The sequence below is a fragment of the Daucus carota genome, chromosome 5 (assembly GCF_001625215.2).
Source record: "Daucus carota subsp. sativus chromosome 5, DH1 v3.0, whole genome shotgun sequence".
NCBI lineage: Eukaryota > Viridiplantae > Streptophyta > Magnoliopsida > Apiales > Apiaceae > Daucus > Daucus carota.
Genome location: NC_030385.2, coordinates 5565835 through 5583488, shown reverse-complemented (window position 1 = coordinate 5583488; position 17654 = coordinate 5565835). Strand labels below are relative to the sequence as shown.

At 33.7% G+C, this 17654-nt stretch overlaps 2 protein-coding genes across 3 annotated transcripts; one reads left to right on the top strand and one right to left on the bottom strand.

Moving 5' to 3' along the window:
• Positions 1-4263: 4263 nt before the first annotated feature.
• LOC108219798 (uncharacterized) lies at positions 4264-7310 on the top strand. Of its 2 annotated transcripts, XM_017393318.2 has the most exons (7): positions 4284-4841; positions 5320-5431; positions 5516-5687; positions 5779-6014; positions 6326-6469; positions 6549-6588; positions 6934-7310. In XM_017393318.2, the coding sequence occupies exons 1-5, from the start codon at positions 4393-4395 to the stop codon at positions 6464-6466; spliced, it is 1110 nt and encodes a 369-aa protein (XP_017248807.1). In that variant the 5' UTR covers positions 4284-4392; the 3' UTR covers positions 6467-6469; positions 6549-6588; positions 6934-7310. The 2 variants fall into 2 exon arrangements, with proteins under 2 accessions (XP_017248806.1, XP_017248807.1); XM_017393317.2 differs by lacking the exon at positions 6549-6588 and having other exon boundaries at positions 4264-4841.
• Positions 7311-8264: 954 nt separating this feature from the next.
• On the bottom strand, positions 8265-14708 carry LOC108222239 (sodium/hydrogen exchanger 4). The gene is made up of 14 exons (XM_017396153.2): positions 14487-14708; positions 14238-14356; positions 14065-14162; positions 13920-13979; positions 13705-13751; positions 13384-13578; positions 12840-12886; positions 12634-12700; positions 11607-11707; positions 11390-11491; positions 9526-9670; positions 9352-9414; positions 9161-9244; positions 8265-8857 (listed from the first exon to the last, which is right to left on the bottom strand). The coding sequence occupies exons 1-14, from the start codon at positions 14658-14660 to the stop codon at positions 8588-8590; spliced, it is 1572 nt and encodes a 523-aa protein (XP_017251642.1). The 5' UTR covers positions 14661-14708; the 3' UTR covers positions 8265-8587.
• Between the last annotated feature and the right edge of the window lie 2946 nt (positions 14709-17654).

The window sequence follows — 17654 nt, the reverse complement described above, 5'->3', positions numbered from 1 at the left end:
AAAAGAAAAGTATAGTTAATATCTGAATAAAGCTGGCTGGTTGCAGGGAAATAGTCGTATGGTGATCCGGAAATAAATGTGGAAAATTAATTACTAATGGTAATAAATGATATTGAAACTCTGTATATACAGATTAGTTTGTTGAGATACTGCACAATGCATGCAAACAATAATGGCCTCCAAATATTCAGTAGTCAGAGCGTAATGTTAGGCAACTTACGGGTTCCTGCTTCTTAGCACACATGTAAGTTTTGGCACCAAGTAAAAACTTCCTCTTTTAAACTTATTTTATTTTCCACTCCATTTGCATCACGAGGGAAGCTGCTCGCACACCAGCAGGGAGAGAATATGTTAAATATAGTTTATTGTTTTGTATCCAGGTTTCTGTATTAAAATACAATTATGTGGCGTACTTGTTTTCAAATCTAAGCTATATTATTCTTGACAAAACTATACTATATTATTATAAACTAGAGAAGGAGGAGGTGTATATAACTGAGATTTTAATGACTTTTTTTTAGTGTATGGATTTAATTGAATTGTATATGATTTTGATTTTATGCGGATTATTAATAAAATATGACTTATATAGTTGGTATAGATTCTTTCGAATTTAAGGACAATTCTTTAAAATCTCATGGATTTTGGTGAGATTTCAAAAAACTTAAAATACACTGAACAATACCACAAAATCCATCATTATATGAAATCCGAAAAAATCCAATAGCATTCGAATACCATCATATTTAAATGGATTTTAAACATTTCGATTGAATACCATCAGATTTTAAAGGATAATTTAGAATCCTGATTAAACACCGCTGGATTTGTAGCATAACTCAAAATCTCAATTAAATACCACCAAGATTTTGTTGCCTTTTTTAAAAATCAGATTGAATATCCATGAATTTCATGAATGTAAAAAAATCCTTTGAATTTCCAATTGAATACACCACCTAAAAGTTTTGGCAGGTATGATTAATCGACATTTGAGCATACACTAATTTATAAGGGTCATTTGGTTCGTGAAAAAGTGGGAGGTTGAAATGAGACATCAGATTAAAATGATATGCATTTTTAGATCAATTAAAACCAAGTTGAAATCCTTGTACTCTTTTTCCTCTCTGGGTCGTTTCCCTCTTAAATTCAATAGCTGATGGGAATTCCATCAGTTCTATCTAGTGGAAAGCCCAAACTCTTTTATTTTTTTTATTTGATTTGTTTTTTTAAGGGTTTTATATCAAATTGCCCACCGAACTCGGTAAAACATATCAAGTAGTTACCCAATCTCCACGACGACTCATTTAAACCACTGAAATGCTATTATATATCATTCCGGTACCTGAAGATTGTCGAAAAGAGTGGTTATCAGGCTCTTCCCTAGGTTAGATACATAACAACAACAGGGGAATATGAATTAAGACTGATCTAAATGCCTCTAATTGTATTTGTATTGGAAAGATATTTTCCAGGTTTGTTTGTATCATGTACAATTGTTGTTTATCATTAATTACAATTTCAGTCGAAATCATCAAACTCAGTACTTGATAAAATTCGCTTACCCCTTTAAGGATCACATAACACTATTCTATCTTTCGGGAGGGACGGAGGGTAATATATTAATCATATATATGTATAGTTAACGGAATGATATATAACAGCATTTCAGTGGTTTAATTGAGTCCCCGTGGAGATTGGGTAGCTACTTGATATGTTTTACTGAGTTCGGTGGGCAATATGATATAAAACCTGTTTTTTTAATAATCTTTCTTTTCGAGGAAGGATTTCTATCCTTTTTATTAGATTTGGTTTGTTATTATAAATCTGTATCATTGAAGTTTTCAGTTTACATTTTTCTTCGATCCAAGCGGAGTTATCAGATTCGAGAGTTAATCGCTTATCATGTGATTTTGACTATCATATCTATTTTTTTTTTTTCATTTGTTTTCAGTTTGCTTTTATTTTGATTTTCAGCTTGTATTTTCGGGTTGTTTTCTCTCCTTGGTGAAATGTTTGTTTTCGCTTCTTGATTGTAAGCGGAGTTATAATTTAGTGATGAAAATTTGAATGAAATCATAATTCTGGTCGATAGCTCAAAGTCTCGAACGATAGTTCCATCACGATGGCACCTGATGAATAGGATACTAGTAATTCAACGAAAATGCATAAAGTGGGTACCTGTATTTATATATATATTATCTTCGAATATCGTTTAATTGTCTCTCATGAGAATAGGCGATTACAATTTAATATTTGTTTAACTCGATTATTGATAGCAGGTGTCCTATGACTTTTTATTATTAGTTTAACATATTTGTTTCAAAAAAAGATGGTATGCATTTAGGCTTAATATTAGATTTCACGTGTTTGGTTGAGTGTTGTAAAAAATATATCCAATTTAAAAAATTTTAGTCATTAATTTTAGTTAATTAAAAATATTAATAAAAATTATTATGATAACAGATTTTTGCATCGTTAATTAAATTTGTATGAAATATTAATATTTAATTACTTAAGAGTATTTCCAACAATGTTGACCAGAAATATTTGGCTAACTTGTACCCCCGTAAGAATATTTCCAACCCTCTGAATCTTTTAGTTAAAATTCAATAAATCATGTCATAATTTTTTTTTACCATATATAGCATTTTGTTTATTAAATCACAAATTACTCTTATTCAAAAATATGGCCTTCCCGATGTTAATTATATTCGGTCAACCTCAATGAACTTGCATATTCTGAAACTTACCTCATAATTCTATGTGTGTTTTGAAACTTGTCATATATATATCAATTTTTATATGATAATCGAGTATTTAGAAAATGTTGTATAAAATTTTGCAAAACTTGGAATTTAGACAATCTTGATTTATATTTGTTGAGTCTACAAATAACTTTAATGTTACATACAAACCAAACCAAACATACTCACTATATCCCGCTTAGAGCAGGGTCTGAGCAGAGTAAGATGTACGCAGCCTTGCCCCTGCCTTTAAAGTAGAAAAGCTGTTTTCGTGAAGACCCCCGGCTTAGTGCACAATAAATAATATAGTGTGTGATATAATATTAATATACCTTAGCCCATGACTTTCTTCACATGAGACTTACCTAAACAGTTCTCGTTTATCGATGATGGGTGATAATGATCTGAAACGGAGATATCAAACTGGGACGTTACATGACTATACTTATAAAATTCATGACTATACTTATAAAATTCATGTTGTTATATTAAATAATTCTTTACAATTTAGTTCATAATTTCCAAACAATATTATTTAGCATTAATTTGTATTTAGTAATTGATTTGTATTTAATTACTATTTTTTTATATAAAAAATTTATGATTTTTCAATGGGTCTGATTGAGTTTGTGCTAAAATAATCGAAAGTCATTGCCAACTAAATATAATCGTCTTTGTGACAAAAAAAATTATAATCGTCTTGAAATATTTTTGATTCAATATATATATACTCCCTCCGTCCCGTTAGATTGTTTACGTACATTGTTTGCACGCATTTTGAAGCTCTTGTATAGTATAATTTTATAACATATTTTTAACTTTTTATATAAATTTTAAACGTCAAACTTTATTTTAGAAATTTTAAAAAATATATATTATACAAATACACTTTATAAGAGTATCAAAATACGTGTTGAAAAGTAATGTAAAGGACTTGTGGGATGACGGAGTAGAAATTAAGATAAACAAATTTGATGGATCAAAAATAGATTCAGGTTTGTCGCACCCATGGTCACAGGAGAGAGATGCACAAAAAATCTGTTCGGATCGGATCTAGACCGATCAAAATTTTTTTCAGATTTTTCAAACAGATCGGGTCGAACATTTTTAAAAATCGGGCCGGGCCGGGCTTTCCCAAAAATATTAGATTTGGATTACTTATAAAAAGCCCGGGTTTTTAAAAATCCAAATTTTCTGAAAATACTAAGCCCACCAAGCCTCGGATCGGTCAGGCCAGACTGAATTTTTTTTTCAGATCGGGAAAACATTTGTTCAAGTTATAGCTTATCGGTAGAGAAATAGCATTACTAGCTTTTCCATATATATGAAACGAAAACATTCTTATTTTTCAAGCTTATCCCTGGGCTAAACCGTTTTTCAGATTTTTCCTCGAATGGAATTTCAGATTTCAGATTTTTTTACCATCTTTGGAGCATACACGAAATACGATACACGCATTTAAGGAAAATAAAAATTGTAGGGTAAAATCGTAAATGGAGCTAGTCCCCAAAGATAGAGACAAACAGGGCATAGAGATAATATAGAGGCAGGTACAGAGAGATAGGGAGAGAGAGAGAGATTATACAGAGTAGAGCGAGCGAGCGAGAGAGAGAGCATAGTAATAAAAGAAAGAAAAAGAAAAAACAGGATGGTTGGAGGGCAAGGTGGTGCAGGGGGCATGGTAAGCCGAGAGGAGCAAGAAATAGCGCGGGGTGTGGAGAGTGTGTTGAGCGCGGCGAGCCCTAATTTGAGCTCTTTACAAGACGTGGTGGAGCAAGTGGAGTCCAAACTAGGGTTTCAAGTCTCTCACAAGATCGATTTCATTCGCACCCACATCCACTACCTTCTACGTCCTCCTCCTCAACCTCAACCACAGCATCTCTACCACAAGGACCATTTTGCCCTTGAACAACTTCCAATTCCCCGCCCTCTTGCTCAACAACACACCACTTTGCCACCTGATCATTTGCCTTTCTCTCAGCAGCTTCAGTTTGAGCCCTACGCCGCTTCGCCTCCGCCTCCTACCACTAGTCCCAGTTCTGGATTAGCCTCGCCTCCGCCTCAGCCTCCGCCGCAGCCTCAATCTTCGAAAAAGAGGTCTTTCTTTTTCTTTATTATTTTTCTCATGTTTTTTTACTTGTTTGTATATTGATTTTTCTTTTTACGAAATGGGTCATTTCTTTCTATTCATTATCTTCTTCTTGTATTGCTTTGCTTGCACTTAAAGACTGTTTTACTTGAACAACTTGTGTATCACTATTCACTTGTATTACTTTTATTATGCTCATTAACATCTCCAAATTAAATCTACTTTTTTTTTTTTTAATATTTTGTTTTGACAAATCCTTTTTTTTTTTTTTTGATATTTTATGCTCCATTAGGTTTTTAATATGGTATCAATCAATTAGTCCTTGATAATATTATAATGAAGCTTCAGTTCAACAAAAATGTACCAAACACAACAACTTTGCATTTGACGATATTTACCTAATGGAGTAGAATTTGCAACATTTTACTCATTGCACAGGGGACTTCTGTGTTGTTGGTTTGGTGCCTGATTTTTCGTCTTTTCCAGTGCTCAAAAGGTGAAGAGAAAAAGAGGCGGCCCTGGTGGCCTTAACAAACTTTGTGGTGTGTCCCCCTTGCTTCAGCCTATTGTTGGTCATCCGACTCTACCACGGACTGAGGTTGGGACTTCTAAATCCGTGTTTTTAACTATATCTTTCTTGTTACTTTCCTCAATTTTCTTCATACCTTTTTCTCTTGTTCAGATTGTGAAGCAGCTGTGGATATACATAAGGAAAAACAATCTTCAGGATCCAAGTAACAAGAGGAAAATAATTTGCAATGATGAGCTGCGCTTAGTTTTTGAGACCGACAGTACTGACATGTTCAGGATGAACAAGTTGCTAGCTAAACATATAATCCCCCTTGAACCAACTAGTATGAAATTTATAATGCACCCAAATTTTGGTTTCCCCTTTTCTCAATTTTATTTACTTACCACATGAAAGATATTCTCCGATGCTTGCAGAGCCAACAAATCGAGTTTCAAAGAAATCAAAGGCCAGTGTTGAACTTGAAAGTAAATGTGCACCTAAAAGTGAACGCTCACCTGAAAGTAAAACTGACAGTAAATGCAGTGATATTGTTCCCATTGTGATAATATCTGATGAACTCGCAAGTTTTTTTGGCACTGATGAAAGGGAGATGTCACAAGCAGAGGTCCTGAGGCAAATATGGGAATACATAAAAGTCAACCAGCTCGAGGTTGGTAACCAGATAAGTGTATTTAACAGATGAATTGTTCAGAAATCGTGTAGTACATGCTAACATTCTGATTTTCTATACATTTATTGATAATTTTATTAATGTCACAACCTATTAATATTTTTCTCTATATATATTGATAACACTTTTTGGATCTTTCGTGACCTGGTAGCCCAATTGTATGATTATCGACAACAGAGATTCTACATAAGAAAAATTAAAGAATGATGTTATTTTCAATTTTAGGATCCCTTGAATGCAATGGTTATACAGTAAGAAAAATTAAAGAATGATGTTATCTTCGATTTTAGGATCCTTCAAATGCAATGGTTATACAGTGTGATGAAAAGCTTGAAGAGCTCCTTAAATGCAAAAGTGTTTCGGCTTTGGGGATACCTGAGATGTTGGCACACTATCACCTTTGCAAGAAATCGGATACACAATCACATTAATTGGTCAGTGTCATTATCTACTTGTTCACCTGGCAATTTCTTCCTAGGTTTATTTATTTATTTATTTTGTTTTGTGATTCAGATGCATCATTTCCCAATGTCAAACTTCTGGGAACTATAAGGTCATCAACGTCATTTATATGCTTCTCTTAAACATAATATCATAAATTGCATTTTAGAAAAATCTTTTTCTCTTGAAATTTTGTTTTCTGGAACTGCCTTACTCCCTGCTTTAAGTATTTTCCACAAGTTCTGGACATGCTCAACACATTATGGAGTCAAAAGGCTTTATTTTCAGTATGTCCTAATGGTCTTTATTACATGAGCTGCGCATCTGATTACTGAATATAAACTTAAGCATTTTTCCCCACTATAAATTGCATCTTTATAGCAAAGTACACTGTACCAGAATAATATATGTTCGAAGTTACTGCAGTCACAGGTTTGGTATGAATTTAACTTTGCAGGTACAAAAAATATATGGCATCACAGTTGCATAGCACCGTAATTGACCCACTCTGGGATGGCTAAACGGCTTCCAGATGACTATTGTTTGTTATTTTTCTTTTTTTTGTTTCCTCATTTCTCCTGATCTGTATTACTGATGGAAGTGGGGAACACGTTAGAGGCTTCAAGGTATGGATTGCTTGCTGTGTAGTAGCAGTTAGTAAATGACTATACCGACTGTTTAAAGGAATAGCTGTAGCTGGTTCAGGTGTTGATATATTTAGAAGAACAGGAAGAAATGTAATTAGAGTACGACCTTTTATCCTAGTGCTAGCTGCTGAATATTGTCATTTTGCAAATCATTTTAAGGGGCTTCGTTGTTGATTATTAGACGATATTTATACGTGCAAATTCTGTTTATAACAGTTGGACAGTATAAATTTACACTAAAAGTAATGATGCATTTCTCTTTTGGCTGGATCTTTACTGTTTGTGTATCGATAGAATGGTTCTTTTGATTTCAATTATTATAAATTTAGATAATAATCTGAAAATACGTTGTCCTAATGTTTTGTAATTGGTTAATTGTTGCAAATTTAAAAAATAATGTATATAAATATGTTTTGGGTTTGTGTATCAACAGAATGGTTCTGATACTAATTATTAATGGGAAACCGTGTAGAAATATGTTTTCTTAATTTAGAAAACCAAAATGACTATTATTATTTTGTAATGAGTCAATGCATAGAAATACGTTTTTCTAATATAAGAAATCAAATTTGTACTGTACTGTTAAAGTCGAAATATTAAAAGTTTGGTCGGTCGGTACTTGGATCAAACTAATTATTTTTTTTCAATTTGAGTCAAGATAGAGCGTAGCTATATAACTAATTATTCTTTTTTTTTTGTATGGTCTACATATTCGTAAATAAATTGTATCGAAATACAATCTTTAAAAATAACATTGAGAAACATGGTAATTATTTTTTTAGCTAAAATATATTATCTTTTTATAAATTGTCTAACTAAAAAATCAATCTTTTAAATATAACATGTATATATATTTTTTTTAATATTCTCATCTAAATATATATGTTCGACCTGATTTTAAATAAGTCATTTGACGAACTTAACTATAAAAAATTTATCCAACTGTTAAATAAAACATTTCTTTAATTATATTATTCTATCATAATTTTATTCTCACAATAAAATTAGATAAATTTAAAATATATACGATAAAATAATAAATATGTTAACCGCCCTTACAATGCACCAGTTATAAGCTAGTTATTTTATAATGGTATTTTGTAATGAAGTGAGTACATAAATATGTAAAACTCAGAAACAACAAACGATTGTTTGTAGACCCAATCCTGCCCATAAACTAGAAAAAACCACCTTTCCATAACGTTCCTATTACATTTATTAACAATGGTTGTACTGACAGACTGGCATTATCAATCTGAAAATCTTGCTCCACAGAGAGTCAATTGCATGCTCTTTGATCCATAATGGCCCTTTAATTCAAGAAGAAAAGCACAGTAAATTAGGTGCAGATTGCCTTGCAAACAAAAGGAAAGAAAAAACTTTGCCTTCTCATTCACTGCTTCACCCTGCACCAAACCATTTGCACAACAGCAGATCTTAAAATATCTTGCTTCCAATCCCCTCCTAACAAGGATCGGTGCTACGTGGCCCGCCAAAAGTAGGTCTCATGAAAGCATCATCAAACCTCCTCCAGTAAGTGTGGACGGTATACACCGGCCTTTCAATCAGCATATTTATGTTATCTTTTGCTCGATCAATGTTTGTTGTCGCTGATTCACCAAATGAAAGTAGAGGAAGTCTCATGTTTTCTCTTGGAGATCTTGGTTCACTGCTGTTCGAATCACTATGAGGTAGCAGACAAGTAATAAGAGGCTTCGTTAAAAGACCGAATACCTGAAACAATTAAAGCATAGAGGCAAAGTCAGCAACACGTCCCCTATTCAAAATCCTTGTCATATTTACCACTTGGAAGCAAATATATTCCTTATAACTTCATATTATGTTTGGAGTCATTCTTAATTATTTCATGTGGGTTCTCGATAAATAATATATAAAGAAAACTGTTGCCACATGGCATGACCCATAAAGTAAACAGATGCAGAAGAGAACTGAAACATGTCTTCTTTTATGGGACATATAAGATTGACTACTTCTCCATTAATCACAGTGGCTGAAATACAATAGAGGATTACTTACAATTGTGCTGAAGAGGACGACAATAATGGTGGTGGTTACCATTGTAGCATTGATGGGATCCAGTGTCACACCAGCATGAGTGAACTGCAGAGCAAATTCAAAAATTGTGCAGTAGCATTAAATCCAATGACAATTTGAAATGGCGCCAATCTCCTAATCAACTAATAACCTAGAATATAGGAAGCACCTGCCTGTTTAAATGCCAATGCAATTGATACAGCACCTCTCATAAGCCCAGCCCACCAAATTACTGTCTAGATGGATAACATAAAAATTGCAAAGTTCTATCTCTGTTAGTAGCAAAGTAGCTTAAAAATGAAATTTTGGGACAGAATGATTTTTAAACGGAAACAAAGATATTTCACCTGGTGTCTGACTGTGATGGATGCTGTGCTCTGTGCTCTACGATTCATGAAGTTGGACAACATGGATAGGGGAAACACAAAGACTGCACGGCCAACTAATATCAGGAAGATTAAAATACTGTACGTGCCTATCGAAGTCCAGAAACTGCAAGAAAGATGAAGGGTTAGAATACTAATTTAATAGTATAAAAACCATGCAACTTCACAGGTGCTCAAGTTACTGCTTGCACTGCTCCTATATACAATTATACATACATGTACTCACATAGACTTCTAGTATGAAAGTATCTGATAGTTCCGGCCACCAAGTACAGTTGTGGAAGTACTTGCATTTTTTGGACGCAGTTAGTCACCTACTTGATATTTAACCCCTTTTTCTTTAGACAACTCTTCAACGTATATATGTTACCTATATTGAAGGAATATCTTTTAAACATTTTTCTTTATCTTATTATTCAGTATGCAAGTGGTTACAGGATTTAAATTCTCTTAACAGATTTGAACATGCAAATTGGATTCAAGACCATTGCAGACTGTGATCGTAATTTTATTATTAAAATGTGTACTATATGTGTGTGTTGTGTTTGTTACTTTAAACTCTTTCACAATAGAAGGACACGCCCTACTTGGTACTTGTAGAAAATCTTATCTAAATATTGAATAGTTCAACCTGTATTAATTAGTTGCTGGACTGACAAATATGGAAACAAGAGTTTGAACTAGAAGGCTAAGGAAGTTTATACTCGGAATATTTGTACTTGGATACCAACGAGGAACTAGGTGTTTCAGCTTTAGCAGTGGGAGATATAATATTTAATCTTGTGTACATTTTTGTGAGTAGTAATATATTCTTTTAATTTTGGAATAGTTTGGGCGGTTTGGAGGGTCTAAACCAAACCAAACCGAAATAATCGGTTTTTCAAAATCTCAATCCAAAACCAAACCATTATGTTTAAAATCCAAACCAAACCAATCCGTTTAAAACGGTTCGGTTCGGTTTCGGTTTAAACCGTTTTTTATATGTAAAACAAAGTTAGCAACAAAATTAAATTTTAACTTGAAAAATAAGGAATGAAACATTCAATTTATATTTTCTATTTAATCATATCTAAAGAGGATAGAAGAATATATTAGCTTGATAAATAAAAAGAGACGGAAGAAAATAAAAAAAATGTGATTCGTATACTTCTATAAAAATATAAATAAAAAGAATTGAAACATAATACATACATCAAAATTAACATCATAAAATAGAATAAATAATATTTTTAAAGAAAATCTTTACTAGGATACTTTTTATATATTTAAGATTTTACATTTTTTGTAGATTTTAATTTTATCTTTAATAATACATTATTAGTACATGTATATTAATGTTTAAATCTACACATTGGGTTCGGTTTGGATTTATCGGTTGGTTTGAAGGTAAAAACCGAAACCAAACCGAAATAATTTGGTTTTTATAATTTGAAACCATAACCAAACCAAACCGTTATTAAACCGTTAAATTCGGTTTGGACGGATTGGATCGGCCGGTTTCGGTCGGTTTGGAGAATTTTTGCTCACCCCTACTGCATAGCATATCACATCTAGTTTACAGACTATATTTTTGGGAATTCAGTAAGCTGGCATCTTAGACTAATTTCGTTTGTAATAGTCAATACAACTCTTGAATTTTATCAATCATAGTTACTTATAACACCTATAACTTCTGATATAACTTACTCCTATAACTTTTCACAAATCTTATGCCTGGGCATTGAACATATATCAGATCATGAAGACTGACTCATCAAAATAGATGACAACTATTACAACTATATTGGTGCAGAACTAAAACATCTACATAAGATTTCAATTTTACCTCAATACACTCATTTTCCACTTCTCCATATCCAGGGCATCCATTCCCACATAAAGAAATATAAATGTTTCAGCAATAAAAGATATTGTCGCGAACACATGCCTGCATTTAGAAGTACGAAAGCCGTCAACATTTTCTAGATCAACTACATCACGAAGTTCACTAAAAACTATTTGCTTAAAAGATGTCCAATGTTCAAATCAAGGCACATGAGTACCTGGTAGTAATTCTTGAACTTTCAGTGACATTGTGCCATGCATAGTGAGACATAATAACCCCCGAAAAGAAGACGGTGAGAATTCCACTAAGATCTAATAGCTGCATTAAGCAACAGAAGAGAGTTGAATACAAAATATTTATTAGCTATAATAATGGTATACAAGGAACTCGCAGCATATCAATTATGATCAAAAGCTAAGGTTCCATGGCTTTTTAAAAAGTTCAGATTTTTTACGTGGCATTTTAAATAAGGAATTCACAAATCTTAACATCAGGAATATCTTTTGATTTGTGAATTTAGTAACGTAACAAGGGTGCCAGTCAAAAAGCCACACAAAAAGTATTGTGGAGCTCTTTAAACAAAGCTCCCCGAGGTCAACAACTCTGCCTTTGAGACGAGCATTAAACCACAATTCCTCTATAACAGATAATTTAGACATTGATAAGAGCCGCAAACTGCCACTCGCTGAGTAGCTAGCTAATAGAGAAATTCTGCTTGTTTATCGTAAAAAAAGGTGCAATCAGTTTTCATATTAAGAGAAGATCTAATTAAGACAAGTTAAGCATTGTCCTGAACTATATTGACTGCTGGTCAAGTTAGACCTCTTAGTTTGGAGTTAACAGTCTAACAATGGAACCATTTAGTTCTTTATTAACAGTCACTACAGAATACTCTTATCAATAAAGAAGCAATATATTGCAAAAAATGGGTGCATTTAATTAGCATCAGACCAATTGAGAGCTAAAACCAACTTTCATGATCTGGTACCCCAGAGTTATACATGCCAAACATTCCCTGTACAAGAACATTTGACATACAAGTCAAACATATGTGATGAAAATACTTGTCAGGCCACTATATTAAGATGCTGGTAGAGACCAGAGTTGTAAATAATGAACATCCCTAATACAAAAACATGCATTCAAGTCAAAAATATTCAATGAAATACGGGTCGGAGGACTATATTAATATTGAGGATTACAGCTTGCTAACACTGCAGTCAAGAGGAATTAATCATCAATACCTCAGCTAACATGTAAGAAAGATAAGCCATTAGCATCATGAGAGCAACTTCACGAACACTTGAGTGCCTGCAGAGGAAATTAGTCAGAGCTGTGAAAGCTAACAGATGAATCACAACATTATGACGAAAGGACAGTCGTTCATCATTATATAACAGGAATACAAAAATTCATTCAATATCAGAATAAGAACTTCATGAATACTTACTTGCCAAAGTACAAGCCTTTAAGAATTAATGCTGCGAGTAGCCCCGTCTAATGGAAAAAAATGGAGTAGGGTTTAGACCGGTCAGCTTATGTTAACTGATCAGCAAATATTAGTCATAATTGTTAGATACAGATATAGAAAATTAGATATTCCAGACTTCAGATTAGGCACAGAGGAACTGAATGTCTTCAGACATTTTGAATATCTGTGAATGACATGAAGCACTGAACCAATGATGGCTTTAAATTTGAGTCTTAAAACAGCTTAACTCAGATCATAAGTATAGCCAGTTTATGACATCCAGTCATGGGCACTTGTGGATTTTGTTCTTTGATGGGAAGAAATTAGTAAATAAATATATTAATATTTCATTGTAATCACTGAACCATTTAAAGCATCAATTCATTAGAACTAAAAGTCATTCCTCCTGGCAAGACTTAATAAAAAAACCCTAAAGAAACAGGTAGACAAGTAAGCACACAACAGCTTATGGACACGCCCATTGCAACTAACAGATGCAGGAAAAGTAAAACAACAAACTTACAGCAACTCCGAGACAAGTGCTTGTAAAAAACAAGTAGAAGAAATCTCCAATGAGAGTAAAAGCTGCGTGGGCATTAAAATGATCCACATTGATCTTCTGAATAGAATTGAAGAGCACTACAGATGTTGCATCATTGACAACTCCTTCCCCAAAGACTAGGCTGTATAGCAAAGGGGTCTCATCTTGGTGTAAAACCTAGGATACATGAGAACAATGTGCAATGGGAACGGCTAAGCGGTTGGTAGTCTTAGACAGACAGACAAAAAAGAAAAAAGAAAAAAAAGAGAACATATATAATATGATATAATATGGGCAATCAACCTGCAGTGTACACACTGTATCAGTTGAGGAAAAGATGGTTCCAATACCTGCCAGAAATAGAACAACTTGTCAGGGAAAAAAAAATTACACTGTTTTTTCAAGGTCAGGGGGCTCTAGCATCCCCTAACCCCCTCTGGTTCCGCCACTGAGAACAAGTGAGTAGTCGTTGAATAGAAAAGAAAGATTAGATAGAAGAAAGAGGAAGCGGAACTGACTGAGATAGTCTCGGATGGTCAAACCATGAAATCCACACTTGGGAAACATCCACCAGCTACCTGGAGAGAAGACTAGCATCAATTAATTATACTTTTACGCAAACAAACAAACAAACAAATAGATAAAAGAGAATTTCATTGTTACCAGCTGCAACAATGGAGGAAGAAATGAAAACACCAGTAACACCAAAGAGCATAATAGTTAAGAAGTTGTGAAAGAACTGCTTCTTCTTCACTTGAAATCTAAGCAAGTAACACACCTGATTAATTCAATCACTCCTAAATAAACAAGCAAGTAAATAATAATCACAGACTTACCCGGCATTGAATATAATGGGAGGTAAAAGATAAATAAAGAAGAGATTCTCATCGAACGTCAGTAAACGAGAACTTTGGCCTTTGCTGAAATATAAGATAGTAGCTCCTGCAATAATCCCCTGAAATTATCATCATAATTAATCCGGATTCATATATAAATTTTCTTAGCAATAGAATAGAATAGATATATTGGATAGACAGGGTTTATCCTCTGTTATCCCGGACACCGGGTTCGACTCAGAGACATACGAGAACAAGGGCGGTGATGGATTCATTAAGCCACCGATTTTCTTCGAGTAAGTGGCCGATCACTAAACAAAGGCAGAGCACTGCTATGAAGAGCGTGATGGGGACCACTTGCTCGTGCTTCTCCCCCGCGTCTAAGTATTTTGCTAGGCCTTGTATTATATTCATCATTTGCATTCAACATTCAAACTCTTTCTGTTTTCATGAACCATTTTATTCACTTCACTCCAGACTCATCATCTCTGCTCTATGTTCTCTTGACACGTTCCACCCACGTGTCGCGACATCCTTGCTTTTCTTAACGGCTTAGTCGTCATAGGCTAACCTATGTTTTTCTCGACGTCCATTTTATATTATTGTTCGCCCACAGATAATTTCTATTATTTGTTATTTATAGTATATATCCTATATTTTAATATGTAATTCATTTTTGGGCTTTTCCGAAAATAATGAAGTTGTAAGAATTATATTTAGAAAAAAATATTTTTGATAAACGAGTTAATTCAATAATAAAAAATCATACGGCATTTACACAAGCACAATCGAGTCGAACAAACAAAACACAGAAACAATCACTGATCAATCCATTATTCTTGGAGATAAAATCACATGATTTGCTGAAGATGATATATACACATACTTCGCCACATTCGCTTCCGCCACAACCAGTTTGAGCTACCGACTGAGAATCCAATCCTCTAACAACTTTCATTACTAAATCAAGCATCATACTCACACAAATGGTGAGAAAATAACAAAACTCACACAAACGGTGAGACAACATAAAAAACCAAGATCAAACACGAACTAAACGTGATAAACTAGCAACTTTAGATCCACAAATACTTAAATAAAATACTAATTAAACCAAAACAATCCCTAGATCTGGGGAACAAAACCACAAAACAGAATAACTCGAACCACTTTATAGAATAAAATCACATGGAAGAACGGGAAATCCGCAGTTCTGTGGAATTGAGATCTAAGAATAAGAAGGTCAAATCATAAAAGGTTTTGCATCCTTAGATCCGAAAAATAAACTAATGCCAAAGTTTAAGAAAAATTGGATCAATCTTACCTAACAAGAAAGATCTTTAGGAAAATCACGAAGAAAGGAGAAAACAAAAAAGTAAATACTGTTCGGGGCTTTCCACCGGTAGAGATCCGGTGGAAGCCCCTGCGGCGGCTGTGAACGAAAGAAAGAAAAAGGAACGGCTACGGGGGAGAGTGTAGGGTTCTTACGTAATATATATAAAATTTATAATTATTGTAATATATGTATATAATTTCATTGAATCATAATAATTAAATATTCTAAAAATCGGTTGATTAATCGATTATTAACATTCATTTACAAGACGGGACACTAGAAGAATTAACGATGAATCACAATTTAAAGGGCATAATTTTGAATTGTGACCATGACGGAAACAAGTAAGCAATGGTGTCGGAATGTTAGGGGTATAAGGGTTCCATTTCCAGATCTTGACCAACTCTTTTAATCAAGGTCTTGGTACAAGGGGATCATATATCATATACACTTCGTTGGTAAGAGGTCGATTTTAATTTTTTGGTATGTTAGATGTTGAAAAGTTTAACTTCTAGTGAAATGGTGGCTAAGTTATATATTGGTTTTCCCTTTATGCATATGTTACGTTGATATGCAATATCTGATATTTGTAATTGTAGAAGCACTTCAACACTTAAAAACAAAGGTTTTTGTTTGAAACATGATACTTGTTGGTTGGTTCCTTGAAAGCATCGAAATAATACACTTTGTATGGATCTTGCATTAGAAGGGTAGACATCAAGCTGAACCAGTGTTAAAGAGTCCCTCCTATTTAATATGCTTGTCAAATACTCCCTCCGTCCCAGCAGGATGTTTACGTACACTGTTTGCACGCATTTTGAGGCTCTCGTAAGTATAGTTCAATAACGCATTTTTAATTTTTTCTTATTTTAAATAAAAGTTTGAAAAGGAATTTTAAAAAAAATATATATATAATATAAGTATACTTTATAGGAGCCTTAAAATGCGTGTCAAAAAGTAACGTAAAGAACCTGATGGGACGGAGGGAATATTTAGGAAGTGGTTTCACTGGTCGGTCTGGTAGTGGTTGATAAATATATGCCAGTATATTATGAAGGTTAAATGCAACTGAAGTTACTGAACCTGTCAACTCTTGTGCAAGCTACAGGATGTCAGAAAATTATTGTGAAAATTAGTTTTCTCTCTTGTTCCAACGAAACTATACCAAAGTATGAAACAATGTGCTATGGATTAAACTTGTATAGAACTGAGGGTCATTTAAATAGAGAAGAATATAAGTACTCATTATCTGATATTAATTGGATCCACACATCTGACATTGTACAAAATTTTCTTTTCTTGCATACTTATGCATCCTCATTGTTGCAGATCTGTCAGGAAGATTGTAAATCTAGATGATCACATTGCTTTGGCCTGTGCTGGGCTTAAAGCTGATGCTCGAGTACTTATTAACCGGGCACGTATTGAATGCCAAAGCCATAAGCTTACTGTTGAAGATCCAGTTACTGTGGAGTATATCACGCGTTACATAGCTTGTCTTCAGCAAAAGTATACACAGAGTGGTGGTACTGTTAGGCCAGTTGGGCTTTCAACTTTGATTGTTGGATTCGACCCACACACTGGTGTGCCAGCACTGTACCAGACTGATCCTTCAGGGACCTTTTCAGCTTGGAAAGCTAACGCTACTGGGAGAAACTCCAACTCCATGAGAGAATTCTTGGAAAAGAATTATACAGAGACATCTGGTCAAGAAACCCTAAAACTTGCTATCCGCGCATTACTTGAAGTAAGTATATACTGCCTACATTCCATTATTAATTAAGTACATATGACTTATCACCTTAATGCATTCTGTTAGTAGTCTTATCGGTGGAACAAAACTTAACAGTGAAACACAAAACTTTTCATTGGTTTAGCAATCCAATATAACTATAAACATAAGCTATAACGTCACATTCAGGAATTAAACATAAGAGAGTGTAATTGAAACAATCCTAACCGTTACCCCTTTCACAGATCTACAGAAAAAATGAGACTGTGAGCACTATTAATGGCCTATGAGCTTATATAACAGTATTAACGAAACCAAGAGACTTCTCTATTAAATGATACATGATTTA